Source organism: Hydra vulgaris, chromosome 09, assembly GCF_038396675.1.
Source record: "Hydra vulgaris chromosome 09, alternate assembly HydraT2T_AEP".
Taxonomy (NCBI): Eukaryota; Metazoa; Cnidaria; class Hydrozoa; order Anthoathecata; family Hydridae; genus Hydra; species Hydra vulgaris.
The window spans coordinates 12,941,482-12,963,129 of NC_088928.1; the positions used below are offsets into that span (position 1 = coordinate 12,941,482).

The 21,648-nt window shown below is 26.8% G+C and overlaps 1 protein-coding gene across 2 annotated transcripts in view; it reads left to right on the forward strand.

Annotated features, from left to right (window-relative positions):
* The window catches only part of LOC100202624 (rab3 GTPase-activating protein non-catalytic subunit), a 127,365-nt gene that overhangs the window by 11,893 nt on the left and 93,824 nt on the right, over positions 1-21,648 (forward strand). For both annotated transcript variants that reach the window (XM_065804764.1, XM_065804765.1), the window contains exons 5-10: positions 3,694-3,741; positions 3,871-3,946; positions 4,359-4,457; positions 4,674-4,773; positions 15,144-15,245; positions 20,029-20,174. In XM_065804764.1, coding sequence (XP_065660836.1) covers positions 3,694-3,741; positions 3,871-3,946; positions 4,359-4,457; positions 4,674-4,773; positions 15,144-15,245; positions 20,029-20,174 — 571 coding nt within the window. The remainder of the gene's footprint in view (positions 1-3,693; positions 3,742-3,870; positions 3,947-4,358; positions 4,458-4,673; positions 4,774-15,143; positions 15,246-20,028; positions 20,175-21,648) is intronic.

Consider the following 21,648-nt stretch of genomic DNA (forward strand, 5'->3'; position numbering starts at 1 on the left):
AAGCAAGTAGCAGAAGTATTAGCGTCATGTTTAAAGGAAAAAAACCTACTCGATAGCTTTGCAAAAGTTTCTTACTATAGAACTAGAGATGAAACCTTTGTTAACTTTTTTTCAGAAGTCAATTTATTTGTTTACTGTCATGATATTTCAGGTCTTCTATTATAGTTGGGTATTTCTGTATATAATCCAACAGAGTGGAGACTTTTTATCGATAGCTCAAAGCGAAGCCTTAAATGCGTCATATTACACAATGGAAATATTTTTGGTTCTGTTCCAATTGGTCATTCTGTTTATTCGCAAGAAACTTACGATGACATTAAAATGGTGCTTAACTTGATTAAATATCACAAACACAACTACATTATTTGTGTAGATCTAAAAATGATTTACTTCTTGGTCAGCAGAAAGGTTTTACAAAGTTTCCATGTTATCTCTGTATGTGGGACACTCGAGCAAGAAATCAACACTGGATACAAAAAGAATGGCCTGTTTGCAAGACTCTCACAGTGGGCATGCACAATATTGTAAACAAACCCATTGTTAGTCGGAATAAAATAGTTTTTCGACCATCTTAAACTTGGATTCATGAAACAGTTAGTTGAAGCACTGAAAACTGATAGTGATTGTTTTCAGTATACAGTTAAATCATTACCAGGTTTGTTAATAGAGAAAAAAAAGGCAGGAGTTTTTAATGGGCCACAAATTCGTTTTAGGTTCTTATAAAAGATAAAAAATTCATTAAAACAATAAATATCTAAGAGAAAACGGGTTGATTGTCATTTGTGGTTGATGTAAAAAACTTTCTTGGAAATAAAAAAGCAGAAAACTTTACAGATTTAGTTGATAAAATGTTGAAAGCTTTTTGTGATCTTAGATGCAAAACGAGTATAAAACTCTATTATATAAATAGTCACCTTGACCAGTTTTCTGAAAATCTTGGAGATGTGAGTGATGAGCAAGGAAAGCAGTTCCATCAAGATTTTAAGATAATTGAAGATCATTACCAAGGAGGTTGGGACATACAAATGATGGCAGACTACTGCCATCATTTGTATGTCCCAACCGACTCAGGAAAAGTTCCACCTTTTTTTCTCTTTTATTCATTTAAAAATATTTTTCTTTTAAAATCGGTAGGTACAGCCAAGATCAAGATAACCCTATTTATTGTTTTTTTAATAATATTAATCTATACAATGTTTATACAATCCAGTTTATATGCCATGGTTTGTATTTTTTCAAGCAGAAATTTAATTTTTAATTATTGATTAATTTGTTTTGCTTTAAAATTAATAAAAATAATTATTCTCATTATTATTGCAAAAAATAAATATCTTTTAAAGTAATGTATCCCCCCCCCCCTCCTCCAAAAAAAAACAGTTTTTTTTCTTGAGAACTCCCCTCCTCCTTCCTCATTGCTGAAAAAAAAGCATTATTTCCAATTAAACTCTGGGTTCGTCACTGATGGGTGAGCAAAAACATCCAAATTACAGGATATTCTAACTTCCAGTCTGTTATTCAATTTAAAAAGTCCAAAAATATACATTTCTGATCTGGAAAAAGCAGACCGGATGATTTTTTTCTATAAATTCAGATCCAGATTTAGATCAAGAAGTATCAATAAATTGGATATCCAGATCTAATTCTGTTTTCCAAACTTATTAAAAAAATAAGAACTTTTTAGGTAATGTGGCAAAATGTGCAGCTGTGGCGTAGTGTTTAGAGTTTCAAGGTTTCATGCCGGCTCTAGCCCAATAAGTCACATTGGTAATGAATAGCGGCTTAACTTAAATTGATATATTAGTTCATAAATAACATAGATTAAGTTTAAAATAGTTATTTAATTTTTTTTTCTGTTTGATTTTTTTAATTACATTTTTATTATAGGTTTTATTTTGTTATTATTTATTTTATTAATAATAATATCATGATTTTATATAATTAAATATTTTTATTATAATTTCCTTTAAAATATATATATATATATACAATATTTAGTTACAAATAAATACAATATCTAGGTATTTAAATATTTATCTTTGTTATATTTATAGATTCTATAAGATAAAAACATTAGCTCTCTGAAATGCTAAAACAAAGACAAATGTTTTTTATACACCCAGGTGGTTAGATACTTAGATATTATTCTTGTATAATTAGTTTTAGATAAATCCGGATATGCAATAAAACCGGAATAGAATTTTAACTATCAGAAAACCTGGTATTGGATTTAGACTTCAACAAACAGGACCGGATATCCAATTTTGCTCACCCCTAAGTATAAGTGCAAACTGATATAAGTGCAAACTGGCATAAGTGCGCCACAAGAATTTGAAAGTATTGGCATAAATACGTATATGGAATAAGTGCAAAAAAGAATTTGAAAATATTAGAATAAGTGCGCGTTGGCATAAGTATAAACTATCATTGGTGTGAAGCAGTTGCAAAAACTGGTATAAGTGCATTGAATAAATTTGCAATCCAATGTGAATCCTTATGCTGATTTTTACTTATGACATTTGCAAATTTTTTTGACGCACTTAACACTTTAGCCAGTTTTTACAACTGTATCCCACTAATGCCAGTTCGCACTTATGGCAATTCACACTTATGGCAATATTTGCAAACTCTTTCACACACTTATGCCAGATTTTACAATTAATTTGTGCCAGTTTGCACTTGTGCCAATTTGCATTTATATTCAATGTTTGCAAATTCTTTCAGTGCACTTATGGCAGTTGGCACTTATGCCAGTTTTTGCAACTGTTTTGCACTTGTGTTGTTTGGCACTTATGCAAGTTTGCTTATATGTCAATTTTCACTTTTGCCAGTTTGCAGTTATGCAGATCTGCTGTTATAAAATTTGCACTTAATCAGTCGCCCCATCTGAACTGTTTAAAGTAGTCCTAGCAATTAAAGCAAAGAAATATGCGAGACATTTAAAAACAGAAAAAGATCAGATGTTGGTAAGAAAATTTAAAAACATCTATAAATCACCAATAAAAATTTAATTTTGTAGTCAACATTTTATTTAAATGTTGAATTAAGATTGTAATCATAAAAAAATTAAGTATCTTTATAGCTATAATATGTGGCTATGTTATGTGACTGTAAATATGTAGCTATGATGTTGCTGTAAATATGTAGCTATTCGCATGTTGTACTGATATTGTTTGGTACAAAGTTACAATATAGAGCAATGTAAGCTTATGACGTGTTATCTCTATGTTACAATGTTTTAAATTTATACATTTCCTTTGATTATAAAAAAAGTCAATGTAGTGGCACTCCTTGTTCTATTATTTCTCTCATGTTCTACATATTTAGTCAGTTGATATATGTACTGAAACCCTCAGCAGTTGGCTATTTCAGTATGTTGTCTGACTGCTTATCTAAACACGCAATATAAGCTATAAATATATATTTATCAATCTATCTATATGTATATGTGTGTGTATATTTTAAATTGATAATAATAATAATAATAATAAACAGGTGTGTGTTTGTGTAATCTATGTATTTATGATAAATATAAAACATAAGTTTTATCACTTGATATTTTATTTAAATATATATATAATATATATATAATATATAATATAATAATATTATATATAATATTCTATATAATATATAAATTATATAATATATAAATTTATAGTATTATAATTTCATTATTATTAACATTTTTATTAGTGATTCTATTACATGTATTGCATGTGTTCCTATGGCATCACAGCAAAGGTTTGTGGTTTTTTTATACTTCAGGAAAAACAGTGTTAGTTGCTAGATTATTTTTTTATTATTTAGTTGTAATATTTTTTAAATATTTTGTTTTATTATTTTATAATATTAAGTTTTTTTGTTCATTAGATCATCTGAAGGTAGTCCTGATTGGACTTGCATAATTGCTGGTTTTTCATCTGGATATATTCGCATATATATGACGGTATATATATTTTTTAAAACACTCTTTTCCGTTTTTGTTACATTTTGCAGAACACCAAAGTAGCATATTTTATTGTGGACAATTCAGAACAAAATATTTACTCAGTTTTGTTTATAAAATATTTAAACAATAAATAAATTTTAGGTAGTAAAAACCAAGACTGAACTATGAACAAAAATTAAACATAAATATAGAACTTAAACATAAATATAGTTTGAATACTATATATATATATATATATATATATATATATATATATATATATATATATATATATATATATATATTTTTTTTTTTTTTTTTTTTTTTTTTTTTTTTTTTGCATAAATTGCCAAAACTAAATTTTCTGAGCCAAACTGTCTTGTTTTAAAACATGTTTTCTTTAATAATTTAATTATTTTTTTTTTACTAGAATGGAAGTCAACTTTTATGTCAGTTTCTTCATGATGCTCCAGTTATTTCTATAAAGTTGAAGACAAAACAACATTTTTTACCACAAGGAACAAATGAGGTTTGTAATCAATAGTTATTATATCATTTGATATATATTTTATAGTTCATGCCATTTTATTTAATTATATATGCATAACATTTTACCATACATATAGGTAATACCAAACAATAGTTCATATCAAACCAAACAAGAAACCGTCTGTTGTCAAATTATGAGTTTTGTTATTTCGTGGTCTTCCCATGAATATATAATTTGAATTTTTTTTTTATCAAGATTGATGAACTGTTGATCATGTATGCTCAAGCTATAGTCACTATTGATGGTTTTAGTTTGTATCAATCTTTAAGAGCTTGTAGAAACCAATTAGCAAGAGGTATTTAAAAAGTGGATTTTCATGTTTTTTAAATAAAAAATAAATTTTTTTTTTCGTTTTTTGTATGGTTTTAAAGAAATTTTGCTTTTTAATTTAAATATATTTTATTTTTTTTTATTTTATTTAACCTCCCCAAAACTACCCACGTCAATATTTTTTGTTTTGTTCTTCCATAATCATCAATTCAAATCTTCTATGACAATTAATTCAACTTAAACATAGGATTAAAGCTTGAAAAAAATAAAACTGGATATCAGTAGCAGTATCAAAGTAGCTCTACAAAATTTCCAATAACTCAACTAATTGAACTTTCAAATTTGAATAAATATTTCAGGGTCTCAAATAATTTTTAACTTTTAAAGTTGATCATTTCTTGATATGGACTTGGATTTTTTAATGAAGCAATTGGTTTGTAAGTTTGTTTGTAAATTTGCTTATCAATTTGTTTGGCAATTTGTTGGTCAATTTGTTTGTCAATTTGTTTTTCAATTTGTTTTTAGTATATTTAAAAAAACATAATAACACCGAAAGGTTTTTACTGTTTCAAAACATAATAAACACTGAATAGTTTCAAAAGTTTTGAAGGATAAAAGTTTTCACTGAATTTTTGTAGGTAAAAGGTTTTTACTGAATTTTTGTAGGTTAAAAGTTTTTACTGAATTTTTGTAGGTTAAAGGTTTTTACTGAAATTTTGTAGGTTAAAGGTTTTTACTGAATTTTTGTAGATTAAAGGTTTTTACTGAAATTTTGTAGGTTAAAGGTTTTTACTGAATTTTTGTAGGTTAAAGGTTTTTACTGAATTTTTGTAGGTTAAAGGTTTTCACTGAACATATTTGCAAAACAGGATTTTAATTTAACTCCTACGGTTTGGCAAATTTTTATGATTTTTACCAAGTCTCTATTATTGTTTTTGACTTTTAAAGTTTGTAATTTAAGTTTATTAACTTAACAGACAGCAATTTTCTTATAAATTATGCTATAATCATATTATTATAATCATATTCTAATAATATTATTAGATGCTATAATCAGCATTTTGAAATTTTTTGCTATGAGTTTTATATCTACATCTGTTATATATTTCAAATAAAGAAAATTTGATGCATAAAAAATTAAAAGTGATAATTTTTTATGTAAGTTGCAATTTCTACTTATGATAATACAAAGTTATTACAATGCAAATATGTAAGGTATTTATTTTTTTTATATATATTATATTTTTTCTCTGTAATGTTTCCTGCAATGTGATGTATTTTGTTTTTCTCTGTGAATTGACAAACTGTAACCACCCATTATGTTTTCCACTTTTTCTAATATTTCTTAACTTTTAAGTCCTATGAAACCATTCCCACTGCTTTTAACTTACATTACCCAAGTATTTTTTAGGAAAAAGTCGCTGGTTGTGCTAGAAGTGAAGTTGACTCATCAATTAACCAACCAGTTTTAAATGTGTCTGTCATATTGGCTACAACAATTTATAGTTGCCCATAAACATTGTGATAACTTTAAGTGATATCCAAGTCTTTTTTTTCTTCTGAACCCATTGTGAAACTTTCCACACAAATATTTAAACAATCATTATCTTTAGTCAAAACTATGATTAGTGGTGGTAGATATATTTCTTTTTGGAGTCTACTGTGCTACGTAAAATGTTTTTTTTTTCCACCATCACATTTTTATACTGCATTATTGTTGATTGAACTAATCTTGATTTTTTGCTTTGCTGTCCAACTCTCTTGTAAAACATAGAAACTTTTTAAATCCTTTTGTTGACCAATGAGCATAAAAACAACTTTTAAATCTCCACATGGTAAGAAATTATGAGATAATTAGTTTTCTTTGAAATAATGTTAAGACTTTTGTAAGTTTTTTTTATTTGGGTTGAACAAGCAATAATATGTGAGAATTTTTATTATGTAAGAGAATAACTTTTAGGCTAATTTTTTATAAGTCTTTAATCTCCCTTTTTATGCTTAATGCTAAAGTCATTCATCAAACTGTCAATACCATGGCAGTACACCGAACCCTCTTCCTGTTTGAAATAATAAGCAAATTTTTGTTCTCTTATTCTATAGATAAGGTAAGTAGATTCCATTTAATGTTTTCCTTTACATTGATTTGTTTTTAATTTTTATTTTGTTTTTTACATTTGAATTACCTTGTTCATATAGATTTTTGTGTATAGATTTTATTTTTGTATATCAGCCCTATGATGCTTTAAATAAATCTTTATTTTGCTGAGAAAAATGTAGCTTTGATAGACTATTAGGTAGTCAATGTAGTAGTCAAATGCACCCATGGTAACATCAAACAAATCACTCGATTTTTTTATCCAAACTTGGTCATTGGTAAATAATAAACAGCTGCATGCCAAATATTCGATCAATTATTAATTCACACAACCAACAAATTTTGAGCAACAAACTCACCGCTAATGATATAAATTGCAACTGCATTAAGAAAACCACATGTCCGCTAAATAACCAATGTCTATCAAAAAATATTGTATATAAAGCCATTTTAGCATCACCTAATCCCAGTCTTACGGAAAAATCTTACATCGGTATTAGTGTAAACGCATTCAAGCTCAGGTTTGCAAACCATCTTAAATCATTTAATGCAACCAGGTATAGGAATGATGCAGAACTTTCCAAGGAAATCTGGAAACGTAAAGACACAGGTAACACGCCTATAATTAAGTGGAACATAATTAAAAGATGCCAATCTTATAACCCATCTACAAAAAAGTGTAACTTTTGCTCAATGAAAAATATTTTATTATAACTTTTGATAGTCGATTACTACTTACCAAAAAAAGTTAATTGGTTTCTGCTTGTAGGTATAGGAAAAAATTTTTACTAACATTGATTCCGGCGATTAGCAAATATCGGATCATGTATACTTGATGTCAGATGATGTTGCAATGCTAAACTTTTATTTTATATTTGAATAATATGGCTGATGATTGCCGAACGGCATGAAACTTTAAATTCCATTATAAAGTTGTATTTTTTCATTTAAATTATTTTAATATAATTTGATCTATTTTTTAAAAAAAAGATATGGATCACTCTTAAACAGACGAGAGTTGTATTTCCAGCAGTATTCAACATTTATCAATAAAAATATATATATATATATATATATATATATATATATATATATATATATATATATATATATATGTATATATATATATATGCGGTAGTGGTGTAGTGGTAAAGCGCTTGCTTCATAAGTGAGAGGTTCCGAGTTCGATCCCCACCACATCCCTGGTAGTACCGCGCTCAACTAAATTCTCCGCGCAGCAGCCTTGTTCGTCAAGGTTCGTTGAGAGAGGGTTATAAACCACTATTAAGTAGCCTCCTCATCTGTAGTGGCCTTCTCGGCCTTGAGGAGGTGAATAACAAAAAAGTATATATATGTATATATATATATATATATATATATATATATATATATATATATATATATATATATATATATATATATATATATATATATATATGTATATATATATATATATATATATATATATGGGCAATTCTGCGAGAGTGGATGTCATTACATGTGACAAAAAAATTTAAATGATTTAAGATGGTTTGCAAACCTGAGCTTAAATGCGTTTTCACTAATACCGATGTAAGATTTTTCCGTAAGACTGGGATTAGGTGACACTCTTTAAGCTATTAAAAATGAGCCAAGAATGAAAATGACTTGAAACTTTCCAGAAATGTGAAATACTATCATATAATTTAGGATCTAAAAGTAACAGCATTAAAGTCTTCAACTTTTTTTCAAAAATTAATTCTATGTAGCGCAACGGTCGTAATGCTTACTTTTTTACCACTTCTAAACAAAACAACTTTGTCTGACTTGATGCAGCGAACAGCATGGTAAAAACAAAAATAATTTGGTGTGTGTATTCAACACATTGATATTATTATATGTTGAGTTTCGTAGTTTTTACTTGAAGTTTTGCATTTTTATGGGTTTTTTTGTTGAGATGGTTGTAATGAAAAATCCAATGCTTTAAAACAACAAATAAAACAGCGCAACATGAAATTATCAAAGTTCTTAATTATGGATATAGAATATGATTTTTAATGCTACTCAACAGCATATAAGCGTCAACAGGACTGTAAATAAGCGTCAACAGGACTGTATATAAGCGTCAACAGGACTGTATATAAGCGTCAAAACTTGTTTATACAACTGTTATAACTTTAAAATCATGCTATAGTATGATAAAATGAAATTTTAAATAATTTTTTTGCTTAAAAGTATTTTTAAATAGTAAAAAAAAAGACTTATGAGTTTAGTATGTGTTTTCATGACTTTTTTGCTTTTTTTTTTTTTTTATTCTTTCTGGCGAAAATGCTCATATTTTTGTGTACATTAGTTCGTAATTATTACTTTTTGAACACAATATTTCTCATATTTAAATGTTATCTTACAATATTCTCATTTGGAGGAGTTTAAAATAGCGTAAGTTGCAGTTATAGTGGAATGAGCAAGTTATAATGTAATAAGCAAGTAACCTATTTAATACTATTACGACAGTGGTTCCCAACCTTTTCTGACCCATTCCCCAAATTCTATAGCATAAAATTTTCATGGGCCCCTTTGCTTTTAAAAATTATTACAAGGTGAAAATTTTCACCTTGTAACAATTTTTTCACCTTGAAATGTAAATATTATTCATCAGGATAATATTTTATTAAAGGTATTTTTTATTAGATTGTCTAGTGACAGCCTATTCAAAAATATGCCAGTCTATCAATGACACAAAAGTATTTTATCTTCGTTAATATATGATACAAAAGCAGGTCAATGGAAATCTGTCACTGTTTACCAGCAATTAATATTTGAAAATGTGGCTTAGTTTTTGATAGAGCACATCTAATATCTGCATTGATATCGAGTCTATTTTTTGTTTAATTTTAAGAGAATAGCATAGCTGAACTTGGCTTCACACAAATGTGATGTTGAAAAAGGAATAATGGCTTAAAGTGCAATTGATGAACACAATGGATATGAATCCCTCATTTTCAACCATAAGTTATCTAATGGTGTTATTTTGAAGTGATCCTTAGCCGTGGTATCATTCTTTAATTTTAAATTCTTCTTGCGTTTTCTCTTTCATATTTTTCACATCTCAAGAAAATGGTAATATAATAATTTCACTGCTAAAAAGGTTCTCATCTAGAAAATAGTTACTCAGCTCATTAATCAAATTATCTAGGTGACAAAATATTTCTGTCTATAATTTTGGGAAGTAGGTTATTTCCAGTTACGCTATTTAAATTTTGAAACATGATCAAATTTCCAATGTTAATTCTAGTCTTATACAGTTTGAGCTTTTCAATAAACGCCTACAGTATTTTCGAGTGTGTAATGACATTAGCATTTTTACCACAATTTGACCCACAATGTCCACATAATATGCCGTTGTTATTTCAAAATTATCAAATTTAAAATTTTCTACCAGTCCACTTTTCATTTGATATAAAAATTAGTTCACTTCACTTCTAAGCTTGAAAAATCTTTCCAAAAATTTCCAGCAGATAGCCCTCACACTGAAGTATAAACAATAACTTATTGTGTTTAGCATCTAGGTCAGAGCAAAGTTTTGTAAATAGTTGATTGTTAAGAGCAGAAGATATAAGATATTTTATATGACCAATTTGACTAATTGATTAAATACAGCTTTCAAACTACCTGGTAAAGTTTTGGTTTCCAAAGCCTGTCTATGAATAAATTACTAAACACCAACAACATTTGGAGCAAGCTCTTTCACTCTAGTCTACAATCCAGACTTACAACTCATCATGACAGAAGCTCCATCAGTAGTAATTCCAAACAAATATTTCCATTGTAATTGTTTGTCATTGAAAAACTGTTTAAAAATTTACATAATATTATATTATATAATATCATAATATATTGTTGTTTCAAGAGTAGAAGAGAACAAAAATTCTTCCTCGAACTTGTTATTGTGAATATACCTACAAAATACAGTTAATTGTATTTGTACAATTGCGAATATACCTACAAAATTCAGTGAATTGAACTTACATCAGAGGACTCATCCAATTGAATAAAAAAATATGGTGATTCTTTAGTTTCAAGTTTTTTTAGTTTTGTGGTCAGCTTTAATTATATTTCCTTAAGTTTAATGCTTAAATTATTTTTTAAGAAAAAAGTTTCCTTAAGCTAAAGTAAAATAGTTTTTTTTTAATTTAAATTTTTTTATGATTTAATTTTAGGTTTAATGTTCGCAATAAAATGTTTCTACTTTTGAAACTATTTTCAAGAAACAAAAAATTATCTAATAAAATTGTTTTTGATTTAAATAAAACTTTCTTCCTCACTTGCACTAAATTTTATATTGTTACTGTAGTTAGATATATGTTTAACTTTCAGGAATGATCCTTGCTATACCTGTATTAGTAACTGTATACTGTATATATATACATACACACACACACACACACATATATATATATATATCAGGCCTTGTTACGAGATTTCGCTGCGTAGCGAAAACGCGTAGCGCATTTCTAAGTAACTCAACTCAGCAAATATATTTTGCATCGTTAGAAGTTATATTGCGTCACTAGCGTCTTTTCAAGTACCGCATTGTAATTAAAGTTATTTTATTAACGCGTTAAAAATCATACAAACAGTTTGTTTTTTTCTCACTATAACAAAAGTTACAAATAAAGTCTAAGTTCTTATTAAAAAAATCATTTTTATTATTTTTTTCAAATATGAACTAAATTTTGTTTTGAAAAAAATATTTTTTTCATGAAACGTAAAATATTTGTTTATTTTCTTATGATTCTATATTTGGTTTTTGGTTATTTTATTAACTGTTAATACATTTTTTCTTATTTAATTTGTGAACTCTTTTTAATAATGTTTTTAAACAATAAAGTTTTTTTTTGTTATTTATCAGTTACCGATAACATATTCGTGATCATAATTTATTTTCATAAATTAAATGAACGTCATTAAAACTTTACGTTATTGAATTAACAATAAACAAAATATCTTATTAATAAAATATTCACATCAAAATAAATCGTGCATTTTTTAAACTTATTATGACTAAAAATAATTTTTATATTTAAAAGGAATTTATATATTTAATTCCTTAAGATAAAACTTAAAACACTTTTTTTTTTTAACTAATTTTTAATAACAAAAAAAAAAAATAATGAAACAAACTGTTTCTTTAACAAAAAAATCTATTATTTTACAATTGCGGTTAAATGCTTTTACTTACGACTTAATTTCTTCTGAATAAACGTCACGTTAACGGTAATCAAAAGATAATTTAAATATTCTAAAAGATATAAGTTTTTGCGTAGCGCAAAACTGCTGAACGCGTAGGCAAATCGCCTTTTCGCAAGCAAAATGCGAGCTGCGTAGCGCTTCTTAACAAGGCCTGATATATATATATATATATATATATATATATATATATATATATATATATATATATATATATATATATATATATATATACATATATATATAGTATATAAAACGTCAGGACATGACTGCTGCCTTGTAGGATACGCTTTTTTAGACAAAGGCTTGGAGAAGCTAACTCCGACTTAAAACTCCGACTTTAGTTGAGTAAAGGCGAGAGATGTTGTCTCGATAAAAATACTTATTTTGGGCAGATGTTAAACACAACTGGTTACTGTCTTGTAAAAGGCCTCCTAGGCAAAGACTTAAAGGTAAACAAATTCTATCTGTTGACCAGTCTTGCACCCCTTCTTCGTCTATTAGGCTGGTGCAGAGGTATCTATAATACATTGTTTCCAGTTTAGGATGTTGAATGCTAAATCTTCTTGACTTGATACATGGGTTTTGCTTGTGTTTTTGTGACTAGGCAACTCATTCTATTATCTCCTAATGAGCGTACAGCTCTAAAAGTTAATTTATGGTTTTGAGGCCGGCTTTTAGTCAGGTTTCCCGAACTCTGTGGTAGTTCTCATATAGGTTGATTCCATTAACAGCTGTAAAATATCAGAGTACTAACAGTGCATGGGTGGTGTCCCTGTTTATACTTTTTGTGTGCATTATCCAGGCCACATTTATAGCCCTTTGTTATGGCTTAGGGTTTAATAATAGTAATACGGTAATTGCTTGGGCTAATCAATAGTGTACCGAGTATTATCTATGCTTTGAGTCAAGTTCTTTAACAAATTTAAAAATGACTAAAGTACCAATAACTATGAAACACATAAAACCATTGTCATTACCAAGTTCTCTAGACCTATCATTCACTAATATTCGTGGTCTTCGAAGTAACTTTTCTTCTGTTGAGTCTTATCTCTTGCAAAGTTCACCAGACCTACTTGCTCTTTGTGAGACTAATTTGAGTTCAGATGTCTCATCTTGTGATCTTAGTGGTAATGGTTATCTTCCTTTAATTCGTAAAGACTCCAATAGTCACATGCTTGGCCTGGGCATTTACATTTGTAAGAATTCACCCATTTGTTGTGAAACTAGGTTTGAATCCACAGACTATTCTTTCATGTGCTTTCGTTTAGCACCATTTCACTCTATTGCCTTTCTCTTTGTTCTATATTGCTCTCCTTCATCTCAAGACTGCACTCTTTTTGATGTTATTTCTGATCATATTGACCAAGCCCTCTCTCTTTATCCATCAGCCAAAATTGCTGTTATTGGTATTTTTAATGTTCATCACACTGAATAACTTGGCTCTAGTGCCAGTGACTCTGCAGGCGTAAAGGCCCACAACTTTTGGCTTTCTCAATCTCAAACTCAAATAGTCAACTTTCCAACTCGTTTTTGAGATAACCCCAATCATTTACCTTCATACTCGACTTATGTCTTGTTTCTGATACTAGTCAGTGCTCAGTTTCTACACATTCACCCTTAGATGCGTCTGATCACGGTTTGATCTCTCTAAAACTATTATCTCATTCTTCTTCATCATCAGAATCCCCTATCATTGTACCTCTTACAACTGCCTTAAAGCTGATTGGGACTCTTTTAGTGATTTTCTTTGTGATGGCCCTTGGGTAGAAATCTTTTGTCTTCCTGCTGACAAATTTGCTTCTTACATAACTTCATGGATTCAGGCTGGCATAAAATCTTTTATTCTCTCTCGACAATTCCAAATCGAGCCTGTTTACTATTGCTAGAAACCATTATAAATAGGTTTTGCCTAACACCAAATCACGCTATATCCAGGTCATGAAATCTCGTATTTCACCTCAAAAATTAGGGTCTCGTGACACCTGGAGAATCTTTAACAGTATTGATAATAAGGGCAAATCTGTTATTCACCTCACCTAATGACAAAGCTGAATAATTTGCTAAGAACTTTTTATCAATATCATCTCTTGATTCCACTAGTTGAGTTCTACTGATATTGCTGACAAACAGGTTGACCCATTGCCTGACATTTGTATTACTCCAGCTTCAGTATCTAAAGTGATTTCCTGCTTAAACTCTTCTAGAGCTAGTGGTCTGGACAACATACCTGTTATAGTCTTGCAGAACAGGCCTCTCTGCAAGACTACAACATACCTGTTGTAGTCTTGCAGAACAAGTCTCTGCAAGACTACCTGTTGTAGTCTTGCAGAGGCTTGTTGTCCTCGATGGACAGCACTCTTCTTCATATCCTGTAACTTCAGGGGTTCCTTAAGGTTCTATCTTTGGCCCTATACTCTTTTTAATTAGAATTAATCATCTTCCAGATATTCTCACACCTAAGGTTGCATTGTTCGCTGATAATGCTACCATTTATTCTTGTCTTGATAAGAAGCCAACATTCTCTGATTGCTTGGAGGGGGCATTTGAGCTTGAAAAGGATCTCACTTCTGCTACAGCATGAGGCTCACAGTGGTTGGTTAACTATAATTCAGATAAAACCCAAATTTTTTTCCGCCAATTGTTTCCGCAATAATTTAAATCTTTCTATATTTATGAACAGTGATGTACTCGACAAGTTATCATCTTCTAGGAATAACTCTTTCTCTCATATTCAAGATATATATATATATATATATATATATATATATATATATATATATATATATATATATATATATATATATATATATATATATATATATGTATATATATATATATGTATACATATATATATATATATATATATATATATATATATATATATATATATATATATATATATGTATATATATATATATATGTATACATATATATATATATATATATATATATATATATAAATATATATATATATATATATATATATATATATATATATATATATATATATATATATATATTTAAACATTTAAAAAAAATTTAAATATATTTGAATATATTTGATTTAGCAAAAGCAAGCAAGTTTAATGAATCAGTTGATTCTCCACCTCTTGCATATCGCAAATGGCGTGTGGCAGATGTTAATAAAATAACAGATATTGCGAATTGTGGTAAATATTACTTATCAAAATAATACATAATAATTAAAAAACAAACTATTATTCAACATCGCAACTATTATTCTGTTTTAATTGCTTTTATTAACTTAGTAATTAAAAATTATTTTGATATATAATGCTACATAGTACAAATGTGATGTTTTTGTATCAAAGTTGATCTTGCATAGTTTTTGCATAGTCTTTTTTTTTGTTTTTTATAAAATTTATCTTCCTATTGCTCCAAGGCCATTATCATCTTGGAGGCTACTTATTTTTTTTTTAATTTTATTTGAAAAATAGTTCGAGCTAAAACTTACAAAACAGCAATATTAAAGGAGTTATCAAATTTTTTTTTATATTTACACCATAATTATGCTTTTGCCCAATTTTGGAATTATATCTTTTGGTTTTTTTGGCATGTTGAATATAAACATTTTTTATAGTTTCATCCATTTCTCTTTATGAAAATTTTCAGATAAAGATTTGAAGATGATTAAAAAGTATTTAGTAGGCAGTGAATTAAAAAATTAATTTTGAATCTGAGGGGTGAATAAATTTTGTTTTTACTCTAATAGCTGTAACATGTTACAAGTATCAAGTAAGTAGTGATTTTGACTAATTAAGTCAAAGTAACAAGTAAGTACAAGTAAGTAGTGATTTAAGTACAAGTATCTATGATTTTGACTGATTAAGTCATGAATGATGAGAAAGTTCTATTTTTTGTTTGCACTCTAATTTTATTTGACATAATGTCAACAATTTTGATTTTTTATCTCTCTGAGCAATGTTATTGTGTTTTTTGTTTTTTTTCATTCATTTTTATGTTCATGAATTTCACCTCTCTTATTTTTTTCTCCAAGAACTCCTTAGGAAGTTAGGAAGTTCATGCTACTTTCTTTACCATTTTTGCAAAAGATTGCCAGAGTTTGCATAGAACCCTGGGCCTCATGGGCTGCTCATGGAAGTTCTTTGGATGAATCAAAAACTTTTGACAGCATTATCTTCAACAGCAGTTTTTGTGACAGTTACTTTTAGTATTAAAATTTTTTATAGTAACTGTTTGTAACACCTTTGTCAGTAACCATTTCTATTATTTTTTGTAAAACTTGAAGTTCTTTTTTAATTTTTTTTCAATGATTATTTTTGCTTTGAGAGAGACTATATTGCATATATTTTTGAGAGAGAATGTATATTGTGTATATTTTTGAGAGAGACTGTATATAATTTATTATATACAATAAGTTGAATTCAATAAAAAGGCAGTGTATAAATATTTTTAAACTAAAAAAATAAATATAAAAAATGATCAAATAATGGTGATATCAGTCAAATTATTTTGCAAATGTTCTTATGTTCTTATTTTTATGTTGTTGCTGTCATCTTGGTTGAGAACATCTTCCCTTCTTGCCAGTTCTTATTAAATTTTTACTTTATTGATTTTAAGTGTTTCCCTTATATTCTATTTATTATTTCCAATTATTATTAATGTTTGATATTCTAGAATAACTGCTAAGGTATCTGAATTTAGTCAATCATATATCCCAAGTTTTGCTCGTTTTTAATAGTTAAATGGCTCCTAAACTCCATTTTTGATTTTTGCTGGTGTTAAACACTTCTTAAAATAACTTTCTTTTTGGTTTTGCTAATATTAGCTTTTCCGCATAAACATTTTAGTCAATAAACACCAGGATTTGAGTTTAGAAGTAGTTTTGTTACTGCAGAGTCATGTTATTCAAATTAGGACCTGATGTAAATATGACTCTGATGTTTTGTTTTCTAAATTCTTTTTAGAGTTATGGATCAGTAATAGGCATCCAAAGTAGTTTAATGAAATGTTGTTTATCTAATTGATGAGATATATTATTTTTATTATCCCAAAGAATTAATTATGATTCCAAATATTCTTATATTGACATTATTAATACCATTAAACTCTTAAGACAAAATAAATCAACACAGTCAGAGACTCTTCGTCAAAACAGTTCTTAAATTTTCACCACTTTGTTATAAGTGAAATTAAAAGATAATTTAATAACAACCCTTTTCTTTATGCAACTTAAAAAAACATTCACATGTTAGGATATATCCATTACGCAACTTAAAAAACATTTACATATAAGAATATCAGATATATATTTTTTTTATTTAATAAAAGGAACAGGTTTTGCTTTATTATTCAAAAATGAAACAAAGGTAAGTTTTATAAATAAATAAAAAGTAGCATAATTATTGATTAGGACCCAACACCTACATTCATTTTTATATTTTAAAAGCTATTATGCATATTAAGAAAAGTAGGTAAATTAGACACTGTTATGTATTTTAAAATGTATTTGTCAGGTTGCGTTCCTAGAATTGTGGGAATGGTCAAGACTCACAAACCAGAAAAACAACAGAAAAAACTACCCAAAGATCTTTTTTTCACAATTAACACACCAACTTTTGGAACACCAGCTTATGGAATATCAGAGTAACTGGTTTAAATTATTCAACCGATGTTAAATAAAAATTTAACAAGACAATCAATCAATTCAAGTAGTTTTGTTAATGATGGTAAAGAATAAAAGATTCTAACAAGATTCAAGTTTCCTGTTATTGCTAACATATTGAACAAGGATGTTGATGCTTTAAAAACTCAAACTAAATTAACTCTTGTGGACCAACTTATTGCACTCTCATTAAGAAAATGTTTCTACACTAAAATAAAATCCGAATTTTACCTAATTCAAATCTGATTGGTTTGTTGCTGATGGTAGTTGTGGCAGAGGCATTTTTTCAGAATATTGAAAATTAATCTTATTCATTCCAACCAACAACTTACAAAAGGTGTGTGGAACATACACACACTTTTTGTAAGTTGTTGGTTGGAATGAATGAGGTTCAAGCATAGGTTCAAAACTGGGTGTATGATCCACACACCTTTTGTAAGTTTTGAACCTATGCTTGCTTTGATTCAAAATAAAAACCAGAAATGTTAACTAACACTTTCAATAAGCAAAATCCTTCAATAAATTATACTGTTTGAACTTGAAAACCAATAAAAACTACCTAATTTTTTAGATATTTGTATTACAAATACAATATATGAATTTTATGAGTTGTAAATACAAGTGAATGTTATGTACAAGTTATGATTTGTAATGCTCAAGTAAAACAGACTTTTAAAAATTTTATATATATATTTATATATACATATATATATATATATATATATATATATATATATATATATATATATATATATATATATATATATATATATATATATATATATATATATATATATAAAAGTAAGATAAAAAAATCAACTTTTTTACGGTACTTAAAGTTTAATGCCGTTTGCCATATCTATATATGATATGGCTGATATACGTATACGTATTTGTATATATATATTTGTATGTATATATATATATATACATATATATGTGTATGTATGTATATATATATTTGTATATACGTATTTGTATATATATATTTGTATGTATATATATATATATATATATATATATATGTGTGTGTATATATATATATATATATATGTATATATATATATCAGAAATGTATTTGGAATCCTTTTAAAAAAAAAATTTAATTATTCAAAATATTTACAACTTAAATAACACTTTCTTTCTTACTTGCACTATGTTCTAAATCTGATATTGTTACTACAGCTAGATCAATGTTTAATTTTCAGGAATGATCTTCGCTATGTCACTTTTTATTACAGATGTCGCTGCAATTAAATTTTATAATTATTGAGCAGTAAAATTCTTTTAAGTTTTTCAAATTTCTATTTTTAATTTCAAATTTCAATTGCAAAATTATTTGAACAAGAGAATTTTAGAAGACTGAAATTCTTTTGTTCAAATAGATTTCTTTTTTAAAAAAATTCCTCAAAACAACCTGCATATTTATAGAAAATCTTAAATCTTGATATCACTTTAAATAAAATGAGTTTTCTTGTTATAATAATTTTTAGTTAGAAGGTTATTGTGTGTTAACAACATATAAGATATAAATAGAAACATTTGTATGGCAAACTTTTGTGAGTATTTGAGTATTTTAAGTTTAACAGTTGAGTAACTTAATTGTAGTAACTTAACTGGTTGTTTTGATTTAGTTTATAGGTAAATTTACTGTGATCTACTTTATACATAAATCAAACTAAATTTAACTTTAAAATATTATTGTCTTCCATGCAGAGATTTAAAGTAATTTAAATTCAAAAACGAAAATTTCTTCATAAGAGAGCAAATGGTCATAATTAAAACATAAAATTAGAGAAAGATAAAAAACTTAGACTAAAACATTCTATTCTTTTAAGAGTGGACGAAAAAAAGCTAAATAAAAAAGAAAAATAACAAAAAATGTATTAAAAAAACAACACATTTACGTTTATAAAAAACATGTAACATTTACGCAGGCTTGATTGATGCGATTGATTTTGAAATATTCAATATCATTGACACAATACATTTTAACATAAATTGTGTATTTTTTCTGAGAAATTTTAAAGCTAATGGAAACACACAAAAAATGCCTCTGAAATATCTGAAAACGTTTTTTTGATTCACCCTAAAGTCAAAGTTTGGCATTAAATCAAATTATATTAAATTATATTTATTTATGCAATAAATTATTGAATTAAATTATATTTATTTATGCAATAAATTATTGTAATAAATGAATATAATGTTACATATATTAACATAATTTAGGCTTTATCTTATTAAATTATTTTTGTTTAAACTTAATTTAAAAGAAATTTTTTAAATTTTCTTGTTTTATTTAGGAACTTTTACACCATGTTTTTTTGATCGACTTATGGTAGCTTGTAATGTTGGTTTCAATGAAACTATTCGTGGTTCTGCACCAGCTTTCACTCATTTTGTTGCAACAGGAGAAAATAAATTTCTGAATGTTTATCATGTGCTAGAGGTGACTTTTTTAGTGGTGTGACTGTTTGCTATGTTTGTTTTATTTTATTTTTTAATTTATCTGTGCTCAAAAATCTTATTCAGTAAGTATGTATACTTTTGTGTATGTTTATTTTTTTGCTTTTTTTTATAAATTTTTCTATAGATTTTAGTTTTTTTAAAAGTAACTCTAAAAGTAAAAATTATTAATCCTAATTAATATTAAAATAATAATTATAAAATATATATTAAAACCTAATTAATTAGTTATTAAGCTTTATAATTAAATGTATTTAGTGACTTAGATAATTAATAATTAGATGTATTAGTAATTAGATAATTAAGTCTTCTTTGAAAAAAAGGATTGTATGATCAAATTTTTAATTTTTGTAAATATTGCTAAATAAAAAAAAAAAGATAAACTTTACTTCATAAAAAAGTAAACCAGTTAAGAAAAGAATAAATTTCCTTCAAAATGGAGTTCACCTATATTTATAAATCTTAAGTTTGCAAGTAAAAAAAATTAATCTTGCTCTGTTTTAGCTCATAAATTTTGTGAAAAGCAAAGATGGTAGCATTATAAGTATATCTAACAGTATTATGTTCATTTTATTTCAATGTGTGCCCTATTTAACACAGTTAATGTTATGTGCCCTATTGAACAATTAACATGATGTGTCCTGTTAACCTGTTAAAATTATGTGTCCTGTTGAACTGATATTATTGTGTGTCTTGTTTATAAAAATCCTAGTAAAATTTTGATGAATAATATAGTAAAAACATTTATTAAAGTTAAGATAAAGTGAACAAATAAAATTAAGCTGAAATTATTTTCAATATTAAAAACTAAACAAAACATAAAGTAGTATAATAAAACGCTAGTTAACACAAAATAAACTCAGGGTTATAAAATCTAAAAAAAAGATTAATTGACATTAAAAAGTTATATTCTTGAGGTTAAAAAGTTATATACTTAGGAATAAAAAGTTATATACTTAGGAATAAAAAGTTATATACTTAGGAATAAAAAGTTATATGCTTGGTATCAGAAAGTTATATGCTTGTGATTATAAAGTTATATGCTTAGGAATAAAAAGTTATATGCTTAGGATTAGAAAGTTATATGCTTGGGATTAGAAAGTTATATGCTTGGATTAGAAAGCTATATACATGGGATAGAAATTATATGCTTGGCATATCAGTAAATGTTAATCAAAAAAGTATGCTTCTTTGATTTGAAAAGAACATTACAACATTATCTAATACCGGCTGCATAGATTTAAAGAAGATAAATAGTTAAGTTGATGTTAAGTCTGAGTTTACAGTTAAAAAGATGAAAAAGATCATTTTGAAGTTGACTTTTTTATACGAATTTAAAGATCATTTTTTGATTTATTAAAATAATTTAGTTTAAAGTAATCAATAATTGAAAAAAAGAATAATTAAAAAAGCTTTATAAAAGTTATATAAAGTTTTGTATTCTTATTTTAAAAATA